The 20,712-nt window shown below is 39.0% G+C and overlaps 2 protein-coding genes across 2 annotated transcripts in view; one reads left to right on the top strand and one right to left on the bottom strand.

Moving 5' to 3' along the window:
- Window positions 1-412: 412 nt before the first annotated feature.
- GPRC5B (G protein-coupled receptor, class C, group 5, member B) lies at window positions 413-7,654 on the top strand. Its single transcript, XM_009082774.1, has 3 exons — window positions 413-1,418; window positions 6,087-6,199; window positions 7,610-7,654. The coding sequence occupies exons 1-3, from the start codon at window positions 413-415 to the stop codon at window positions 7,652-7,654; spliced, it is 1,164 nt and encodes a 387-aa protein (XP_009081022.1).
- Window positions 7,655-18,414: 10,760 nt separating this feature from the next.
- Window positions 18,415-20,712, bottom strand: part of IQCK (IQ motif containing K) — a 28,692-nt gene continuing 26,394 nt past the window's right edge. The window contains exon 7 of the mRNA XM_009082775.1: window positions 18,415-18,460. Within this exon, the coding sequence (XP_009081023.1) occupies window positions 18,415-18,460 (46 nt within the window). The remainder of the gene's footprint in view (window positions 18,461-20,712) is intronic.

The following is a 20,712-nucleotide window of genomic DNA, read 5'->3' as shown; positions in this document are numbered from 1 at the left end:
CAGTCTGATTGTGGTATAACTTACACTTGCCTCAGGCCCCGTGCAATTTACACCTACTTTAAGCACCTGAATTTGAACAGGTAATAAGTATCTAAGTATTGTAAGTATCTAAGTACTGTAGAAAATGTATTATTTTGCAACATGATACATAATTCCTTCTGGCTGTGTTTTAGGAGATTTGGTTGTCAATCTGTGCAAACAGAGCAATAACTCAGTTTGCATTCTGAGCACAACAGGCAAAAGCAGCTTCTGGGAGGGCAGGGAAGAGGACAGGGGATAGGTTGTGCCAGCTGCGAATCCAGTGTGAAAACAGTAAACATGAGCTACTGAAACAAGCTGTGCTCCCAGTTGCTCTGAAATCCTCCTAAGTGAGCTCTAGCTAAACAAATATTTTGTTGTCTCAGACAGAAAAATGAAAACCTACCCAGCCATTGGTTTCTTCCTCCTCTTCGTGATCAGCTATGGCTCTTCAGAAAACTCCAGTACGCCTAGAGGGTGTGGACTGGATCTTCTGCCTCAGTATGTTTACCTGTGTGACCTGGATGCCATCTGGGGGATTGTTTTGGAGGCGGTGGCGGGGGCAGGTGTGCTGACCACACTCCTGCTGATGCTGATTTTGCTGGTGAGGCTGCCCTTCATCAAGGACAAAGAGAAGAAAAGCCCCCTGGGAATGCACTTCCTCTTTCTCTTTGGGACTCTGGGACTGTTTGGGCTGACGTTTGCTTTCATCATCCAAGAAGATGAAATGGTGTGCTCTACTCGAAGGTTCCTATGGGGAGTTATCTTTGCTTTGTGCTTCTCGTGCTTGCTAGCTCAAGCCTGGAGACTTCGCAGACTCGTTCGCCATGGGAAGAGTCCATCTGGCTGGCATCTAGCTGGGGTGGCAATCTGCCTGATGCTCGTTCAGGTCATTATCGCGACCGAGTGGTTAATCCTGACGATTGTCAGAGATAACAAGTTGGCCTGCAGCTACGAACCGATGGATTTTGCTATGGCTTCCATCTACGTTATGTTCCTGATGGTGTTTACCATGGGATTTTCGTTTTTCACTCTCTGTGGGAAGTTTAAGAAATGGAAGAAAAATGGAGTATGCCTCATTATAACCCTGTTTTTTTCCATTCTGATTTGGGTAGCCTGGATGACTATGTATCTCTTTGGTAATGCTGAGCTACAGAGAAGAGACAAATGGAGTGATCCCACTCTGGCTATTGCACTGGTGTCCAGTGGTTGGGTGTTTGTTATTTTTCATGCCATCCCAGAGGTCCACTGTACCATCCTTCCATCCCAGCAGGAAAACACTCCCAATTATTTTGATACTTCACAGCCAAGGATGCGTGAAACTGCTTTTGAGGAAGATATACAGCTTCCTCGGAGCTACATGGAAAATAAAGCCTTTTCAATGGATGAACATAATGCAGGTAAGAATTTGCTATAGAGGAATATGTTTCTCTGTAGTAGCCAAGAACAGTCTCTGTATGAGACGTTTTTCAGGTGTTCAACACAAAGGTCATTAGAAATGCCACATTTTGCACACTACATATTGTTCCCTTTCACAATTTTCTTTAAGATATCACCTAGTGAAGGGGAAAAAATGCAGAAAATACATGTGTTAGGTTAAAATGATTCTTCTGAATGTTAATTTTTTCTTTGAAAAACTGAACAATTTCAAATGCAAAGCCAACACTGAAATTCACAAAAAATTCACTGTGGGGAAAAACCCCTCTATTTTAAATAGTTTAAATTACTTTTTTTTGTATTAGCAATTAGCAACACTTAATACAAAATATTTATTCCCCAAAACCAAGAAGAAATTAAAGTGGTCTATGTTACAAAATGCTCAGCCTCTTGAGCAAGAAAATAATTATTATTAATTATACTTCCATTAAAATGGATTTAGTGCCACTTTGTGTCACTGTGGGGGAGAAAATGCCAAGTGGCTTACGGACAAGTTCAAAAGAGCCTTTGTTCTGAAGGCTTTAAGGTCTGAGGTTTCAGAGGTTTCGAGGTAATGGTTCCTTTCCTTGTTGTGGAACGATGTGTGATGACACATCATTAAAATCTGCAGCAAAAATTGTTATGAGTGATTTCTGAAAGGACCAGCAACAACTGGGGGCTTAAAAGATCCAGAGCACTGCTGAACACTTTAACCCCTGTTGTAAAAGCACAGGGATGTCTCTGTGAGCAGCATGGGAGGCAGGGCCCAGTGGTGTTCTGTGTGTGGGGCTGTTCCACAGTTGGATAAAGGATTTTGTTACTAGTCACACTGGTTTTTATTCACTCTAGTTGGGAAGAATACTGGCTTGGTATCCCAGCCAGTAGTTGCCACGTTGCTTTGGCAGTCCCCAAAAGGCTTTGAGGCATGTTGTCCAGGCACTTCACCTTCCTATTCATCTTAGTGTGTCTTTGATTTCCTCTGGGTTTAAACCAGACATGGAAGAAAATCACACTCTTGTTTGGCACAATATCAGGTCAGGAAGGCATTTTTTCTTAGTTTTTTAGTGGAATTTTGAAAGTCTCCTTTGAGTATGGAAGCTTTGAACAGAAAGGTGTTCAGTTCTGTGAGCAGATACCACAAGGGCAGTGATAAAAGAGAAAAATCAGATGAATAAAAGAATTGTTGCTATTACTAATGTTGGAGCAACAGAGGCAGCTGCACTATGGACTGTTAAAAACATTCTTGTGTTTGTTTTTCTTGGTTGTTTTTTCACTGTCCTACATCCCCCACTAAACTAATGTCATCGTAAGGTAGCTGCAGTGACTTCAGTGCAGCTTGTTCTGACTAAGACAGATCTGAGAACAAAATTGGATCTTTGAGTCTGTGTCACTCCCATTCATGCATACACTTTAAGAAAAGAACTGGAAGCTCCTTTTTGATCTAATCATTCAGTAATTAAGTTTCTTAGTGAAATGGATAGATGTATGATAGCTGTAAAATCATTATGGTGTCTATTATAGTGCAATTTATGTTCTGTTTTAATCTATCTGAATCTCAGTACAATACAAAACAGATTTCCTTATCTGATGTCCTTATTAATATTAATCATAATAAATGCCTGTCATTCATATTCCCATGGCATGTGGGAATTTTTAATAAATCAACACAGAATCATGAGGTTCCTTTGCAGCAGTTCTGTAAGCACAGATTTGGGACAACAGGGTTTGGAGACAAAACTTAATAGGATGGTAGAGGCTGAAAGGAAATACAGGCAACAATAATTGAGTCATGTAGTGTGCTTGGTGAAATGTCAGTTGAAGTCAGATCACTGAGCTGATGGTTGTCAGTGGCAAAGCACCTGGAGTCTAGTAGTAATTGGCTCTCTGCAGGTATGTGGAGATTGTTCTCTTCTTTCATCCACTTAATTAACCTCAATTTGAAAATGCATTGTTAAGAGTTAAGAAATTAATGGAAACGTACTTTCTTCAATTGCACTTAAGAATGATGTTTAAGAATGGAAGATCTACCAGTTGTGAAATTCTGGGAGATGATAACCAGAAAACACCTCTCAGTTCCCTGACTGTAATACTTGTGTCAGTAAGTAGTTAGCTTTAAATGGAAAACTAGCCTGGATAAACACATTTTCATAGAATCATAGAATTTAGGGGATGGAATGGACCTTACAGATAATCTAGTCCCTGGGCAACCTGTGCCAGTGTCTCACCACCCTCACAGTAAAACACTTTTTTTCCAATATCTAATATTTCCACTCATACTTGTATAAAGCAATTTCAGAATTTTGCTTTTTTTTAAAAGATTTTAGCATTTTAAGAATCTGAACAACCTTTAAACTATAGGTTCAAACCAGCATATATTCTCTTAGTTTCCTTCTCTCTCAGCTAAAATGTAGCTTCATATTACACATCACAAGAGCTGTTCTATGCCAGGTATAACACTAAGCATTAATAAAGCAAAGCTATTTTAAAATCAGTAATTTAAACATCATTTAAGCAGCATACTAATCTGGGATTTTAATATTCATGTGATAGGTTGAAATATCTATTTAAAAGAGTTATTTTCATAGCTGTGTCTTATAAAAATGTCTGTAAAGGATTTGGAAACCCTGGACAAAGGCCACTTGACTGAGGTCTCAGTGCTCTCTGGAGTGCAGTGCACACTAGAAGGGCAAATTCTGTAGGCAAAGAGAATTTGCCTTATACAGGAAAAATCTGGATGTGAAATGGAGAATGCTACAGCTGTCAGGAAACCCAAGCCTAAGCAGCTCCAGTACTCACTGAGTATCAGTTAATAACTTTTCATACTACAAGTCACTGTCACAGCCAATGCCTAAAAGCACAGTTAACAAAATAAAATATGTGTTAAAAGGAAACTTTGACACATTTGCTCAAATCTTCTTGGCACTGCTTGTTTTTTTACCTATACCTACCCTATACAAGGGAATGTATTTAACAGTAATGGACGAAGTACCAGGAAAAATGGTAAAACTGGTACGAGGAAAGAATTCCAAAGTGAGTATTTGTCTCTAAGCTTTAGCACAGATTGTCCCATTAAAACACTTTTAGACTGTTTGCAATAATAGGGAAGGAATATTTACCAGTATGAAATTGAATTTACTGGAGCTTTAAGATAACTTTGAAGTGACCCTGGATATTTTGTGTAAATATTTTGTGTAAATGTGTAAATATTTTAATGATTGTATGTATTATAATGGTTGAGGTTGTTTTCTTTGTGTGGACTAGCAAATACCAGTGCAATGACAAGAAGTAGTCAAACAACAAGAAAAAATGCTACTTACCCTGAGATGGTTAAATATAAAATAAAAAAGACTTATTCTAGTTTAGGCATTTCCATCACTTGTTCTCCCAGTGTTCTGCAAAAATATGTTATTTTTAAATAGAGAGCAGGTGAGAGTGTGTATGTATCTAAGTCAACAACTGAGCATTTGCAGGGTGGAATGTCTGAATTTCCATGCTAAATCGATACCTTTCTTCACCTTGGTGCACAACTCCCAGAGAGGAGTAGCAGGGGATAGAGGACAGCATGTGGCAGTAGGATCCATTTAACTCTTGTTCTGCGCAGAGCAACTGTATAAAATCCTGATTTCATTAAAGTCTGTGCTGAAACTCTTGTAAACCTCAGTTCATTCAAGTTTTCAGCCAGAGAGCACAGAATTTGAATTAAAAAAAGCCTGAATTAAATCTAAAGGCAATTCTTGCCCCAGGTGCCTGCACTGCTGGGCATGTTTCTGTGTCCCAGCTGACGGATGAGTGTCGCCTGCTGTAACCAAGCAGGGATAAATGAGCTCTGTTCCCTGGCCACGTCTGAATTCAGTGGAACCATTATTTACCCCTGAGACTAAAGAGGGAGTTTGTATGTGCCAATCCCCAGGCTGGTTCAGAGAGAAAGCAGCATATCCCTCGCTCTGCATGTCACTCAGAATACACATCTTGAACCCCAACTTGTGCTAAAATTAATGAGGAGACTGATGTATTTCTGGTATAAATGTTCAGAAGGACAGTCAGTGTCTTCTCTTTTGTTTCAGTCATTTGCCATGTTTAAGCTATCCAAAAGCAATATTTACTCCATCTTTCTAGTGTCTCAGAGTAAATATAATCTGAAACATCTGGAAAATCCTTATATGCTAGTCATGCTGAAGTAATGCTCAGGGGGCTGTGAGCATGCTTACTGGCTCGAGCAATGCTTTGGATCCCTGTCCACTGAATCTGATAGAAGGCAAAATGTAAAACATTTTACTTAACCCCACAGTATCCAAACCAGCACAGTAAGCACTTTGCAAAGTGCATTGTGTAAGATACATCACAGGTTTAGTGACTGAAGACATTGAGCTCCCACTGAAAAGGGACTTAAGCAAGCTTCAAAAATTTGGTCCCATTCATTTCTTTTTGCCATTCCACAGCAAACAGTTAATTTTATGTATATCTGGTTCTTCTGAGATCCATTCCCAACTATACAAGAGAAACAGCTGTTCAAAAGCAATGTGAAAACTGGCGTGGCAACATGAAAGTTAAAACCGGTGGCAAAGTTCCAGTAACTAAAGTGGAAGGAAGATACTTTGTGATTTCACAGCTTTAATTGTGTTCTAAGAGTGATCTCTCTTTTCCAAACACAGCACTAAGAACGGCAGGATTTCGAAACGGCAGTTTGGGAAGCCGACCTAGTGCTCCTTTTAGAAGCAATGTTTATCAGCCAACTGAGATGGCAGTTGTGCTAAATGGTGGGACTGTAAGTATCAAAATGTGACGATTTAAGCAATCTTTGATATGCCCTGATATATACAGCCACTGCTAATTGAAAAAAACTGCTTTTAGCTTATTCACAGCAGGGGGAAAGCTATAAATGAAAATCTGGGCAGCAAGTATGCATGTAATGCTTCCCTTCCCTCTAGAAAAATATGTAACTACAAAGTATTTTGCATTTCTTTACTTGGCCATTCACATTTTGCACTGCAGCTTGAGTGAACCGAGTTCCTTTGTGAGATTACATATTCAATGGCCCTTTCAAATTAAATTTGTGTTAAGGTATTTAACATAACTATTAAGTGACACCATTTCTAACCTGATTTTTTCAAGACTATGTGAGTCATGCAAATGTTTACAGGCCAGTACATTACATTTAAATCAGAAAAATTGTGGCAGATAGTCTCTCCAGTATCTTCCATTTTCTTGTACAATGTATGTAATTCTTTGTAACTTACAGATTTGTACATTTCTTGAACAGGGAGTCATAAAAAAAAGGAATATAGAATATTTTAATGTTAATTACATCCATTTTTCTTCCTCAGACAATAGTTTGGCATGCCATTTTTTGATAGACCTGTTTTTGTGCAGCCTCGTTGCTAGTAAGAATGGCTTAGTGAACTGATGCCAAACAGACTTTCTAAATGTTTTTCACATGATGTGTAATTTGCACTTAAGACATTTCATATAGCAGGCATACTGTTGAAAAAGAAGAATTTTCATCCCCACATTTTTCATGCATACCTACATGCTTCTTAAAAATCTACTCATGAGCCAGTTTATACTCATGTGAGTTGGGTTTTCTTTCGTTTGAATCATGAGCTGATTCCATAACTCAACCTCTACATTTAAAATGGAATAATGTGAACTGATTGCAGGGCTGGTTTTGTTTTTAAATAAGTAAAGTTTTGGTTAATTGTAGTGAAAAAGAGGGACTAGATACAAGAATTCTCCTGTGTGGGTAAGACAGTGTGAAACATGTCAACTTGAGTCAAATGAAAAGGCTTTGCTTTGCTGTCAGTAATGAATAGCATCCTTCTGATGTTTGGTTTCATCTCTGCCTGTTTTCTGACACCAGGATATGCAGCTCAGGGAAAAGGCAGTTTAAGGATGAGAAGCCAGGGAATTTGGTTTGGGGATTGTTTTGTTTGTTTTGCTTTGTTCCGAGGTGGATACAAAGCTCAATGGAGAACATCAGACAGTAAACCAAGAGATTAATGTGTACATATAGTCATGGTTTTTACAGAGAGGTAAATGCACTGTATGGGTGGAAGATAAGTGTCTTTGTATCGCTTTGCTCTAGAACTGCTATGTGGAAAGCTGTCATGTACATGCTAACACTGATTTTTGAACAGTCTAGATCTCTCAGTTATGGGTTTATTATCCTTATTTCCAGATACCAACTGCTCCGCCAAGTTACACTGGACGACACCTCTGGTGAAAGACTGTAGGCTGTAGAGAATAAGAATCCTTGTTGCAGATGTTGTTCCCTGGCAGTGTGTCTTTGAGGGAAGGAATCCATAACAGTACCAGAACAAAGCAACAAAACATCCAGGATCTTTTGAAATCCTACAGAGGATTTTGTCTAAATGTGAACACCATTGAACTGAGAATGCAAAAACAAAACTGTAAAACTGAATCTAATTTAAAATAGAAGTAGGCACACCTTAAATTGGAACAGGGGATGTTGTATTCTGAAATGTAACATATTCTCTTGTCTGTACCTTGTGTGCCAGGCAAGCCTGTTTTTGGTGGTTGCCAGTTGCTTGCAAAATACCCTCCTCTCACCTAAACTTAATTCATGTTGCCACAAGAGATTGCCACTACAGTGTGAAAACATGCAGGATTTCTTTCCATTTTTCTCCTTTCCCCTTCATTTCAAACATCATGAGAAGTACCTTGTTGGCTCATTAGCTGTACTGTACAGTCACGTAGCATCATGTGTAGCCAAGCATCGTCACTCTGTGGCAACTAAATTCCCATTACACCGTAGGCTGATACGCTGCTCTTCAAAAAGCTGGTCTAGGAGATGCAGTTCTGGAGGGGTGAAAGGTCTGTGTATGTTACATGTGAGTTATGGAGCTTCTTGAGGCAGAGAGGACAAGCACAGGTCCAGTGCAGCTCTCCTTGGCCGCGTGGGATCCATTCCCCAGAGTTCCAGCCTCAAGCCCCAGGTGTGAGCAGAGCTCATTCCCACGTCTCCTGCAGGCCAAGCCGTTCAGTGAAGCCTTGGAGGGATGTACTTTTGCAAAGACTTAGCTGGGAGAGGAAGTGAGTGGGTTTTGCAGCAGCAGTTGGTTGTGCTGGTGGAGGCCCCCACGGCCCTGCCCCAGCAGCCTGGTGTGTGTGGGGCAGCTGAGGAGCACTGACCACCTTGCGGAGACACTCAGCAGCAGAGAGGGTCGAGACCTCCCTTTCTAATCCCTGTTCGTACGAGTAGTCCCCTTGACTGCAGTTGTTTGTGCATTTAAATGTGGTTGTGCATTTTAGTGCCTAGAGAGTAGACTCTCCGTGCTGGAGGTGGTTTGTTGTTGTTTCTGTTTATTTAAGGTGGTTTCTTCCCTTATTCCTCCCCTCCCCATCAATTTTCTTGAGTTGATAGAAGGCTGACTTTCTCAAAAGCTTTTTATTTTTGTTTTCTCAGGTTATTTAAAAGGTTCCCATTGCCCATTTTTTTGTGCCATGGTTTTTCATTATGTTGAAGCAATCATTCCTTTCTTTAACATTTAACACATATCGGACATTGAAAACATAATTGTATCCTCACTGTTTGGCCAACGTTAATCTTAGCTTTCCTCAATACTAAAAGCTAATTGTTTTTACTTGAAGGCGTAGGAAACATATAACAATTAAACTTTGCATATGCTGTAATAAAAATATATATTTTCAAACTAAAAAGAATAAAATGTACAAATAACTGAATAGCTCAGTAGCTTCACAGAAAGGAGTTACTTGCTGTATACTGCAAAAGAAAGACAAGCTTTTTATTTTTCAAGAGTCTTCCTGATTCTTCATGTACCTCCATTTCTACTGAATTAGGAACCTAGTCCTGCAGACTTGTACTCCCACGAGTAGTCCCAGTGACACCAGTAGGTCTACACACAGGTACAGAGGCTGCAAGACCAGTCCCTAAGTGTTGCACACAGATATATGTATATAGATATATGGGAAAATATATATTGCCATTCTTGCCATGATCATCTTATGGGGTTTTATTTTAAAGCCCTTCTCCTCCAGAAGCAATGTTTTTCTGTCATGCATGAGTAAAGGAGTATGTTAGCTCCCCCCTGCCCTTCCCTCCTCGAGGCAAAGGAAGCATGTGCTTGTTTTAGGGATGTTTGTTTTCTTTTGTATGTAACTCGACGGCCTTAGTAACCAAGTAGGGTAGGGGTGGATATTGCATGCTATCCAGTGACTTAGAAATACATTTTGCTTGTTTTAAGCAGAGCTTTGATCAAATAAGATAGTATTGAAGGTAATGATAGCTACCCAGAAGATTCATAATTCGGAACACTAAAAATCCTATTACCATCACTTGCCTGCAGAATTTTGTTTTTGAAAAACCAACTAAAAAAAAACCCTCATAAAATTCTATCATAAAAACATATAAGATGACCATGGCATAAATGGTAGGACAGCTTTCTTTTAAAAAGTTTATCATGCTACAACCAAGATTTATGAATTATAAAACACATTTTGCAGACCTTGGACAAAATCTGTACAAGATATAGTTCTATTAAACATTTTTTTTCTTTTTCTAGATGTGACTGAATTGATAAATAGAATTCCCAATCCTGCTTCTGAGGAAGTTGTTTGGAATTTGAGGCCTTATGCAAAGATATGGCCAGATCTTATAAACTGTTCCTCACATGACTAGTCTCACTGGGTTAGTCATGTGGCCTAGTCACAGAATTAAAAACTAGCAGGATTGGGTTTAATGTGTGGTGGTGAAGGTGTGGCAAATAGATTAGGAGGGTCTTTATTTTCCAACTTTATACAATTAGTAATAAGCAACATTTTTTTTGGAAGTTCACTAGTCTGTGATGTAAAATGCCCCAAATAAAACTGTAATTGAAGAAAGGCACCTTTATGTTAACTTATATTTTTGTTACAGTATTTACTTTTGCCTTTTTTGAAAGTTTTCTAGAATGTAGAGCATCTGTGAACAACATAAGAAGTAAGTAAGCACAAGCCTTTCACAGTTCACTTAATGATAATTAGCTTTTATACTATAAAAGCTACTATGTTGTCCCTTGATGGTTATGTGCTCATGGTGTTTCCATGCAGAAAAATGAAATCACAAAACATCTGAAAAAAAACCCTAATACCAAAACAAGATTTATGATGCCTGGCTTTTGATCAATGGCTGGAAAAGAGTTCAAAGCCATCCTTTACTGATCCTGTCCTGCTTTCAGATGAGTTGAGGGTGTTTGACACTTGCCAGAAAATATGTAGCATCTTCAGAAGAACACTCTCAATACATACACTTGTTTCTCTAAACAAGGTACACTAAATACTACAGAACTAGCTGTTTCTGCTTTTAGCCTAAACACAGGCATCGTGGTGGGCTTTGTTGGAGCTCGATGCCTTGGGTCTAACCAAAGGCCATACAAAAGGGAGCATTGTAGCTTTTATAATAAACCAATTGGACTATTCTACCAACTTACTGGATTACAAAGCAGGTGCTTTTTATTAATTGATGAGAGCTAAAGCTCATTTTTGATAGATAATATATATTTATTAAATGTATTAACGTGTGTTTTATAACGTACCCTTTTTTTCCTCTGATTGTTGCATACTGGTATCTTATTAAGTACATCTTTGAAGGATTTTCAAGACAATCAATGTGTACCATGATGACTGTACATAAGTATACAAAACTACAAAGGTTGTAAAGCATGGGCAAATGTTTTATTTTCAAAATGCTGTTCTTAACGAGAATAAAGGCTTTACTATTTACTTACAATGTTTGTATTAGCTTGATGTTAAAATCCACCTAAACTGTTGCCATTACAGTGAATTTACAATGCTACAGACAGCATTGTCCTTTGGTGCAGTTCTTCAGCTGAGTTAAACTGAAGGAAACTATCTCCTAGAGGCTAGGGCCACCCACATTCCTCCACCTTTGGCCACATTCCCATGCTAACCCTTAGCTCTGGCACCTATCGAACCCACAGTGAGCCAGAGCAGGAGCCTGAGCAGCCAAACTCTTAACACACAAGTGATTTCTGTTTTTTCCAATTGGCTCAGCAGTTTCCTGTCCTGGCTCAATTGCTTGTGCTTGTGAAAAGGAGGGCTAGAATCACACAGCTGGGGTTGAAGACTGCAGGTTGAGAGTTTTTTTCTTCAAATGGTTTGATTTTTCCAGATCTGGTGCAACAACCATTGTCACTAGCCAGGCAAAAAAATGAGGGGTGGGTATAACAGCAAAGACAAAGACTGTTTAAGTGCTGGAAGAAATCCATCTGGAGCCACAGCAAGAGCTGGAGAGTGTCCATGTTTTATCACGTGTTCATTCAAAACAACTATACCTTTGACTTCTATGGAATTAGTAGCAGAACTGCAAATATCTTCTCTAATTGTGAAATTATAAAGGCCTAAATAGGACTATGCTTGAGAAGACTAAGTTAAAAACATAATGAGGGTTTAGCAGGGCCCAGTCTGATTTTTACTGTGCTGGTACCTCATACAAGTAAGTACCATACACAAGATTGCTGAAAATGCTATCAGTGAGATCTTAATTGTACACTTCCCAGCACATGTGCTAAAGGGTAACAAAAGGGCCTTTGACTTTGTTCCCCTGCAGAAATGTAGAGCAACCTCAGCTCTCATTGCCTTCCATTGGAATTGCTGGGCAACAGTGTTTCTGCAAATTAAACCATTCTGAACAGAGCCTGGATTTGTGTAAATTGTCACAGCTCTGCAGGAGTCAGTGAAGCTACTCCAGTTTATGCTCAGTGAAGAGTTTTGCCTTATCTGTAACACTTGCCTACATGTGGGTGTAACCCTATTTATTTCACCCAAGGTTTTGTTCCTGTCGGAAAAGGTTTTAAGTGAGCATTCAGGAACATAAGATAAACACAGACTCAACATTTTTTGCTAGGTGTGCCCAATTCCATCTGTTTTAACAGAATTGTGCTCACTTAGACTAGGACTGAATTCAGTCTTGGCGTGCTGAGTCCTTACATAATCTGCCTTTGATTTCCAGCACCTCACTTGTAAAACTAAAAACTGTAATGCTCAGAGTTTCTAAATCAATATCACAAAGTTTAGTCCATGAGCTCTGTGTTTTGCAGTGCTGGTGAGGAAACTAAAATTGAAATGATGAATCATTTTGTGTCGGTTCTTCCGAATCTTCCAATTCACTTCCCACTGCAACCATACAAAAAAAAAAAAAACAAACAACAAAACATTAACAGGCACAGAAACAAAAAAGGAAACATCCAGACTTCCACAGCAACTACTCTGTTGTTCAATAAATAAATAAAAATTGCCCACCCAACCCAAAAGGCTGATTTCTTCTGTGCTTTGACACAGCTTCAGCACTCAGATACTCGCACGCAGTTCCCCATGCCAGCTATGGGAGTTATGCATGTGTAGCTGAGGCAGAGCTGTTTGCTCATAAGAAGTCACTGGATTGTTAAAAAAAAATAAAATTAAATCAGCTCTGAGATTTTTGCTTTGAAGAATTTTCAATTAAAAGTCAGTGATGAAGTCATTCAGTTCACCTAGTATATAAATACATTTTTGTCATTTAGAACAACAAGCAAGGTCAATAAAGAATAGTTTTTCTATGTCTCAGTGGAAAGAAGAATGTTATCCATGTGATTGCAAAGGGTCTGCCAAATGGGAAAAATCAGTCAAACAAAGAGCACAGGGTTGCTTGCTGGAGTAAACAATTCTAAATGAACAAAAGCTCTACATAAAAGTAAAACGTCCCACCCCCTAGTGAAAGCTGTTTTCAAAGCTCTGTATTCTTTCAGAGTGTTGTAATGCAGATTAACCTAATGTTTTTCTTCTGCTGATACAACAGTCTAGTTCTTCATTCTAATTCTCTGGTTTCATCTATCATACTCTAGTTTTAATATTTTTAAATTTCACAAACTGCCTTTTAACTTATAACCGTCTGTTTTTCTACTCCCTCCACTTCAGAAAATGCATCCCTACCACACACCTTTCATACCTAGCAAGTTTGTTGGGAGATTTTTATATAGAAGTTATGCTAGAGGCAAAGAAAGCTAAATAAGCCCAAAAAATCCCCTTTTGTACATGTAGTTTCAGGAGTGCTTAGCTGCCCTTGCAAGGCATGCAATCGAAAACCAGCAAACAAAATCCTCCTGGTACATACCCAGAATACTGGGCTGCAACTGGCCCATGTGCTAATTTAAGGTGCTCAGTGTGCTACCAACCTGGAAGATCTCAGCTCAGGGGAAACATGCAGGGAAAGTGATATATTGAGGAGGAACACAGGCAATACCTTAGAAACCCAAACTATGACTGCAACAGCAGCATACACACAATATTCTACAATGGTCAAGGCAATGTGTGCCCAGTGCCTTGATGGCACAAGACCCTTCTGGGTTCTGGGGCTTGTTTGTACAGCTGGTAATGAATAAAATCAAGAGTGGATACAATATCCCACATGACTATGAATGTTCCATATGCAAAATACGCCCTACTGCACTGAATTTTGTCTAATATTCCTTGATGTGATGAGGTTGGCCTTGGCAAATATTTCATACAAACTGCAACATATTCAAAGGGCTCAGGGCTCATACAGACTTTCACATGGAAATGAGCAGGTGTCTTAGGTATCAGCTAGCAGTGCTTTTAGGTGGGAGCATCCATGTCTTATCATAACCTGTGTTACTTAAGCATAACAATTTCAAATCACATCACACTAAGCAGGAAGCACAGGTTGTCAGCATGAATCTGGATTTCAGGCAGTTATTCAAATGGTTCTTGACATATACTTGCTTCCTATGCAGATAGAAAAGTAAGTTGTCCTCAGGATTCAGATAAGCTGGAAAGATGGAGGAAGAAGCTGCTTGGCTAAGTCTTTTCACTAGAAATTTCCATTGGAAAAATGTATTTTTCAGGCTGTGACACCTCAGACTGAACTAACTTGCTTAAAATATGTGAAATGCCTAAGGAAGATGTTTAGCTGAAAATCCAGCCCATTGCTTTCAGACAACACATATCTAAATAGTGTAAATGTCAACATCAACAACCTACCACTCCTGTGCTGACTTTGAACCACTCCAGTCTTAGGAGTCCTACCATTCCTTCAACAGAGCAAGAGACAGACCGATTTCTACTTTCAGTTGCATTTTAAAAAGTCATAAAAGTTGAACTTTAGCAGCACTGTTCCCATTTTATCCCTCTCTGTCCCTAGTCACCGTGTGCTGGCAAATTCCTACCACTGCAGAACTGTGATTCTGCTGCAATGGAGACCATTTCTTTTTCTTTACAGAGATTTCCTGCATGCTGGGGAAAGGCGTATGGACCTCACTGGGCAGAACAAACTGCCTGAGGATGCCATTCACACAGTGGTGATTGCAACTGTGCACTGCTGCCAGTCTCAGGGCAATGCCAAGGAAACCATTCTCACAGCAGGCTGGATTCAGCTCCCATGAAAACTGCCAACACCTTCAATCCCAAGATGTTTGTGTAACTGAATGGGTGAAAATTATCTGCAGAGAATGTCTGATTGCTAATGTAAGGAGGTGCAACATTAGTCTTAGGTAGATGTAACACAGTCATGTTCAGCAGCAGCATGATCACAGTATTTCATGGAGTTTTAAAACATCAGCTCCTGCTTTCAGTCCTAAAACACAGAGGAACTGAGACCCTTAAGTGCTGTAACAGTGTAAGTTAAAAAAAAACCCCAAATCTCACATGTCACTTATTTCTAGTATTAGGGTTTCTATCTGTATAGCTCGTATGGTTTCTACTGTCAGGACAGCTCAATTTGTTAGCACTATGTTTCAGTCTCCACTGGATTTTTTAGTCTCCTTCTTTCTTATATTTATTTTTTAACAGTGATCAAATCTTATTAAACTGTTTTAGTCACATGCATGTTCTAAATCACAGGGCACTATAGCCACCACTACAATAATAAACACTAGTGGGGACTGTGATTAATTTCCTTGGAGGTGAGGTGGGGGTTGCTTTTGAGGAGGTTAGCACAACTGTTTACTGCTATTTTTGACTTGCTATTCCTACTACAATAAAGTCATCTACTACTTGGTCTGTCATGTTCCTTGGAAATGCAGCTCATTTGACATAGTTTATCACATATGTGTCGCAGTGTTGAGGCACAGATGATGGCTGAAGGAAGCACTGGCTTGGAATGGATCTGGATTTCCTGTTCATTACCTCCCAGGATTCAAAAATCTGCACAACTCCTGTCAGCCATCTGAGGATTTGCCTCTGTCCTATTTATATATGCATTAAGTTCAAACACCTTTGCCATCTATTTTGGATAGCACACACCATTTTCCCTCATCTTAACGTACAGGACTGACGTTCTGGTCTGACACTTGGTTGTTTCAGCATAACAGTGAACAAACTATGACCTACTTTACACACTCCTGTAGAACACAGCTGGCTGTGAGAGTAGCTTATGAAAGGTTTATACACCCACACTCTTTATAGACTGTGCTTCTTCATAGAACTCTAAAAATTACACTGAGTAATTTAAACAGTTGAAAAGAGTAATGAAAAATACTATAGACTCAGACTATAAGAAGATGAAAATCCATTAAAGAAAATCTATTGGAATAACTTATTAGCAGGGGCTTAGAGAAAAAAATATATATAGAAAGGAGTTTCATCCTAGCCTCCCAATGAAATGCCAAAGAAGCCTGAACATGAAATTGGAGCCACCAGCAATCTTTCTGAAATAAGACCTGACTTTTAAAGAGACAGTTTTTTAAAAAGTGTTTATAATTTTAGCCTCTTACTATTGGAAGTTTGCCTGTGCACATTTGCTAGTGAAATCCTTCACTTCAGGAAATCTTTAGTGACAGAAAAATGATGTATTGAATAACGATATTTTAAACAAACAAATAATAAAATGGAAATTAAGCCCATGAACACTCCTGCAGCTCACGAATCTGAAACAGAACAGATGATCACTCAGCAGAAGAGGCTTCTGCAAAATGGATGTATAAAAGGGACAGGACGAACCTAATTCTCCAAATCAGGAGCAGAGTTTGTAAAATGCTTCGTCTTGCCTTTGTGACTGCAGAGAACAAAAAACTTTCAGGGCATTTTTTAATTCACTTAGGATCAGATTAGGGAAGCAAGAGCTGACATAGAGGGGACCCCCAAACCCCAACAGACAGTGACAGATATGGGAAAAAAGGGCTGAAAGATCTCTAGCAGAATTTGTTTGTGCAATGCACCATTTCTTTCCTCATATTTTGGCAGAAAGACAAAGAATTCATTCAAATATATCTGAATGGCATTTTACAATTCAAGGTGTACAAAGAGAAGAAATATGGGAGGATAAAAGCATTAGACTAGATGAACAACTGACACCTGAGTTAGGAGAGAACAAACCACAGAGAATTACATATACTGGAGACTGTATTACTCTGTATTACTTCCAGTTATTCAAGTGCCCTCCAAATCATTCCGTGACCTGAGTTTCATGAAGAAACAGTCACAGAAACACATCAGTTTATGTAAGACAAGCCTGGACTGAAATACCCAGAATGAAGGCAACTAGTGCATCTCCAGAGCATGTAATTAATGTAGGGTTTTTTCAATGTAAGTAGTCAGGATAGAAAAAAAAAAAAAAGAATGATGAAAACAGAAAGAACTGACTAGAAATAGACAGAAATCCAGAGTGGCAAGTCCCCAGCAAAAAGCATTTTGGGATTTACAGGCAGAAGCCAACACAGGCAGAAGCCCAGAATTACAGATTTGCTGTGCAGCTTCATGAAAACTGCATTTATACCCATTAGTCCCTCATTTCTGACATAATTCCTACTTGCAAAAGGTGATAGGTTCTGTAAAGTTACCAACTTTAAACTTTTGCACAGACTGAAACAAATTATCAGGTAAAAGACCATTACATTGGAAAAGTCCTCCAAGTGACTAATGCCACAGTTTGGGTCTAAAGGGAAGCCTGGGGAGAGTAGCTTGTGTGTTCTGCAATCTGTGACCCACTTCCTTGCTACTCTCTAAATCACATTTGAAAACTGCACTAACAGCTCATAGCCTTCCTTTCCCTGCCCCATTCCTCCCCTTTTTTCTTTAACCAAGAGTCTAGTTTTGCTGCAGGACTATTTGGAGGCTTTATTTTTAACTGGTAACAGCCTTTTGTCCAAGCTTTTTATGCATCCCATAGTTTGGGTTTGCATCTAAATGGCTAACCAAAAACACCAATAGAATGTTCAACAGAAATGCTCTGATATTTTTCACGATTAACTTGAAAAAGGTTAAGTGCAGAAAAAGAAAACCAAGATTGCAGAACCCATGAAGAATTTCTCCTCTCCTTTAAAACAGGAAAAAAAACCCCAAAAACGTTAGGTTTATATAATCACAGAAAAATTGCCAAGTTACAACTGTCTTTCTTTCCATTACAAATGGTTATTAACAACTGCAAAGTGTTGGTTAAAATTCAGTTTGGAGCAGGAGGATCAGTTCAGACCTGTGAGCAGAACCACTGCTGTGCCTGTGTGAGCACAGTTCAGAAGATCACGTGCTCTGTAGTTTATCTAAATGATCATCTTTCCTCTTTATTTTTTCAAACATTCCCAACGTAGTTTCAGGAATTAAATGTTACTCTCATCTTTATACATTTTCAAAGCTGCCTGAGTCTGGGTTGTGGACCAATAAACTGGATTCTGCACCATGAGTCTTACGACTTTTATCACTACATTCTCAGCTGTTAGTGCCAAGATTAAACGTTCAGAAACATCTCAAGCATCTTGAATTAGGCTTGATGAAAACCACCACATACTCAGCCTTTGGTACTGCTTTGTTCTTGGATTTTCTGATTTTTTCCTTTAAATAAAAAAAGTAATTTTAAGGTCTTTTGTGTAACTGAAAACTTTACATGTTTTTTTAACTCAAAAGCAATCACATATATGCACCTGTTTGAAACCATTTTGACTGCAGCACTTTTGTTTTCAGAAAGGAACAACCAAATATATGTAAATCAGTCATCTTTACCAAAAAAAAAGATTTTTAAGTGCAGTGTCCTACTGGCAGCAAGTTGTCTTCCAGTTTAAACCTGTTCACACAGCTTAGTTTGAAACCTACTAATTTAAGGAAATGCCTTGAGCATTTAAGACTTTAACATATAGGTGGGTGTACACATATGTGTTATAGAATGTAATAGATTAAAAGTGCAAACCATTGAATATGAGGAGTTCACCACTAACAGGAGTTCCATAATGAGATTAATTAAAGAATTACAGCTGCAGTAAAAGGAGGGCAGATGAAAGAAGAAGAAACAAACTATATTGTTTCAAATCTTCCTGAATTATTTCAACCACCTTTGGTGAGAGTGGGGAAGAAAAATAAAAAGAAGAAACACTCACATAAAAGTGATGAATTCCTGAGCTGATTTTTCCCAAATAAACCACAGAGATGAAGTCTTTAAGAAATCCATTAGCTATACAGAATGTGCATTTTCTTTTCCTAATCCAACATTATTACCTACAGTACATTTTAAATATTTTTTTAAGCCTAGTGCAAGATTTCATATTTTTATATATATCCCCTTTCAGTATTTTCCTTGGGAAATGCCTCAGCCCTGCAAACTTGCATGTGATTGTCACTTCATTTATGGCCCATTAATAAGGATACATGAGAGCACATAGAATCATAGAACCACAGAATCAGCCTGGTGGGAAAAGACCTCCAAGGTCATCAAGTCCAACCCTACTATGGTCACTAGACCATGGCACTAAGTGCCACATCCAGTCTTGTCTTGAAAACCTCCAGGGATGGTGAATCCACCACCTCCCTGGGCAGCACATTCCAATGTCTGATCACTCTCTCTGTAAAAAATCTCTTCCTAATATCCAACCTAACCCTCCCCTGGCAGAGCTTGAGTCTGTGCCCTCTTGTCCTGCTGCTGGTTGCCTGGGAGAAGAGACCAACCCCCACCTGACTCCAACCTCCTGTCAGACGTGGTTATATGTCTATGGAGTGAATTCAAAGTAGTTTCACGGTGTAGCCTTTTTTTCTGGGTTCTGAGTTTAACATTTTTCCCTTTCTCAATTAATTCTCCTGTGATGTGATATGATCACATTCAGCCATCCCTCAAATGGATGCAGACTAGGCTTCCCCTGTTCAACTTAACTCAATATTAAGCTCTGGAATCCTTCCTCAGCATTCAGGTGCAGACACATCACAGCTGTGTAGAGTGAGTGACTGCATCTGTTCCTGCTCCAATGCTCCTAAAATATGCAGCCTCTTCTCCCCTATATCTGCAATCTCATTCATGTTTTCAAGGCTTTTCCAGTAACAAAACACCTACATTTTGAGTTCTTCACAGTATTGCTGGTTACATCTTCCCAAGGGGAAAGATTATTTCTGCAAAAGAAGGATTTTAAAATCTCTCCAGATAGGTAAGTAATATTGCCTCCTGCCAAAGGAGAAACACAGCTTGAAAATAGAATGGAATATAAAAGAATATTCCCTCCTGTATCTGGAAATCAACCCCCTCACCTGCTATGAAGATTACTCTGCCTTATTTTGGTTTAACTCGATTTTCCACACACTGTGCACTCGCTGTTACACCAGTGCTTTGCAAAGTTCAGGCTATGGTTATCTGTAAGAACTGCCAGCTAATAGGGTCACAACTGGTTCTGCTATAAACTCAGGAATATTTATTTCTTTTACTATTTTCCCTAAGAACACTGCTTTTTAAAACTAAAATATTACAAATTTTATGCAGAGAAGAAGAAGAAAAGAAAACCCTTGGGACATAAAATAGCTGAAAGTACCAGTTGTGTAACAGAATGAATGGTCCTTCCAACAGCACATCAGCAGAGAAGTGACCATTGTAACAGTGTCAGCAAGTGTTTTGTTCACCTAAGTGATGAATGAAGATTTAGGTATTTTCATTTAAAACTTCAAATATTTTCCAAATTCCTTTCACTGCAGGACAGATACTTTTTCATGTCCAGAGATGTCTCATCAGTACTACATCTGCATAACACACTGTTCAGAATCACGACCAGATGGAGTTTGGCCACTGCATGGAGGCACAAATCAAACTAAGCAGGTTGTTCCCCCAAAAGCAAATGCCTATTTCTTCTTGGACCCATTAAAGCAAAGATGGGATTGGAGCTATCTGGGATACCAGCCAAAAACCAAGAAGATGCAGCAAATTATGTCCAGTTTCAAATGGATGTTTTAGAATGCAGATATTGACAAAATTGATACAGACAGTCCTAGATAAAAGCATGCTGGGAAAAGCTCTCCCAAACTGACAAGCTCATGGTAGAACATCAGCCTCATGCAACCAGATGC

This window comes from Acanthisitta chloris, unplaced genomic scaffold (genome assembly GCF_000695815.1).
Source record: "Acanthisitta chloris isolate BGI_N310 unplaced genomic scaffold, ASM69581v1 scaffold44459, whole genome shotgun sequence".
Lineage (NCBI taxonomy): Eukaryota > Metazoa > Chordata > Aves > Passeriformes > Acanthisittidae > Acanthisitta > Acanthisitta chloris.
This window is presented reverse-complemented; position numbering and strand designations above follow the sequence as displayed.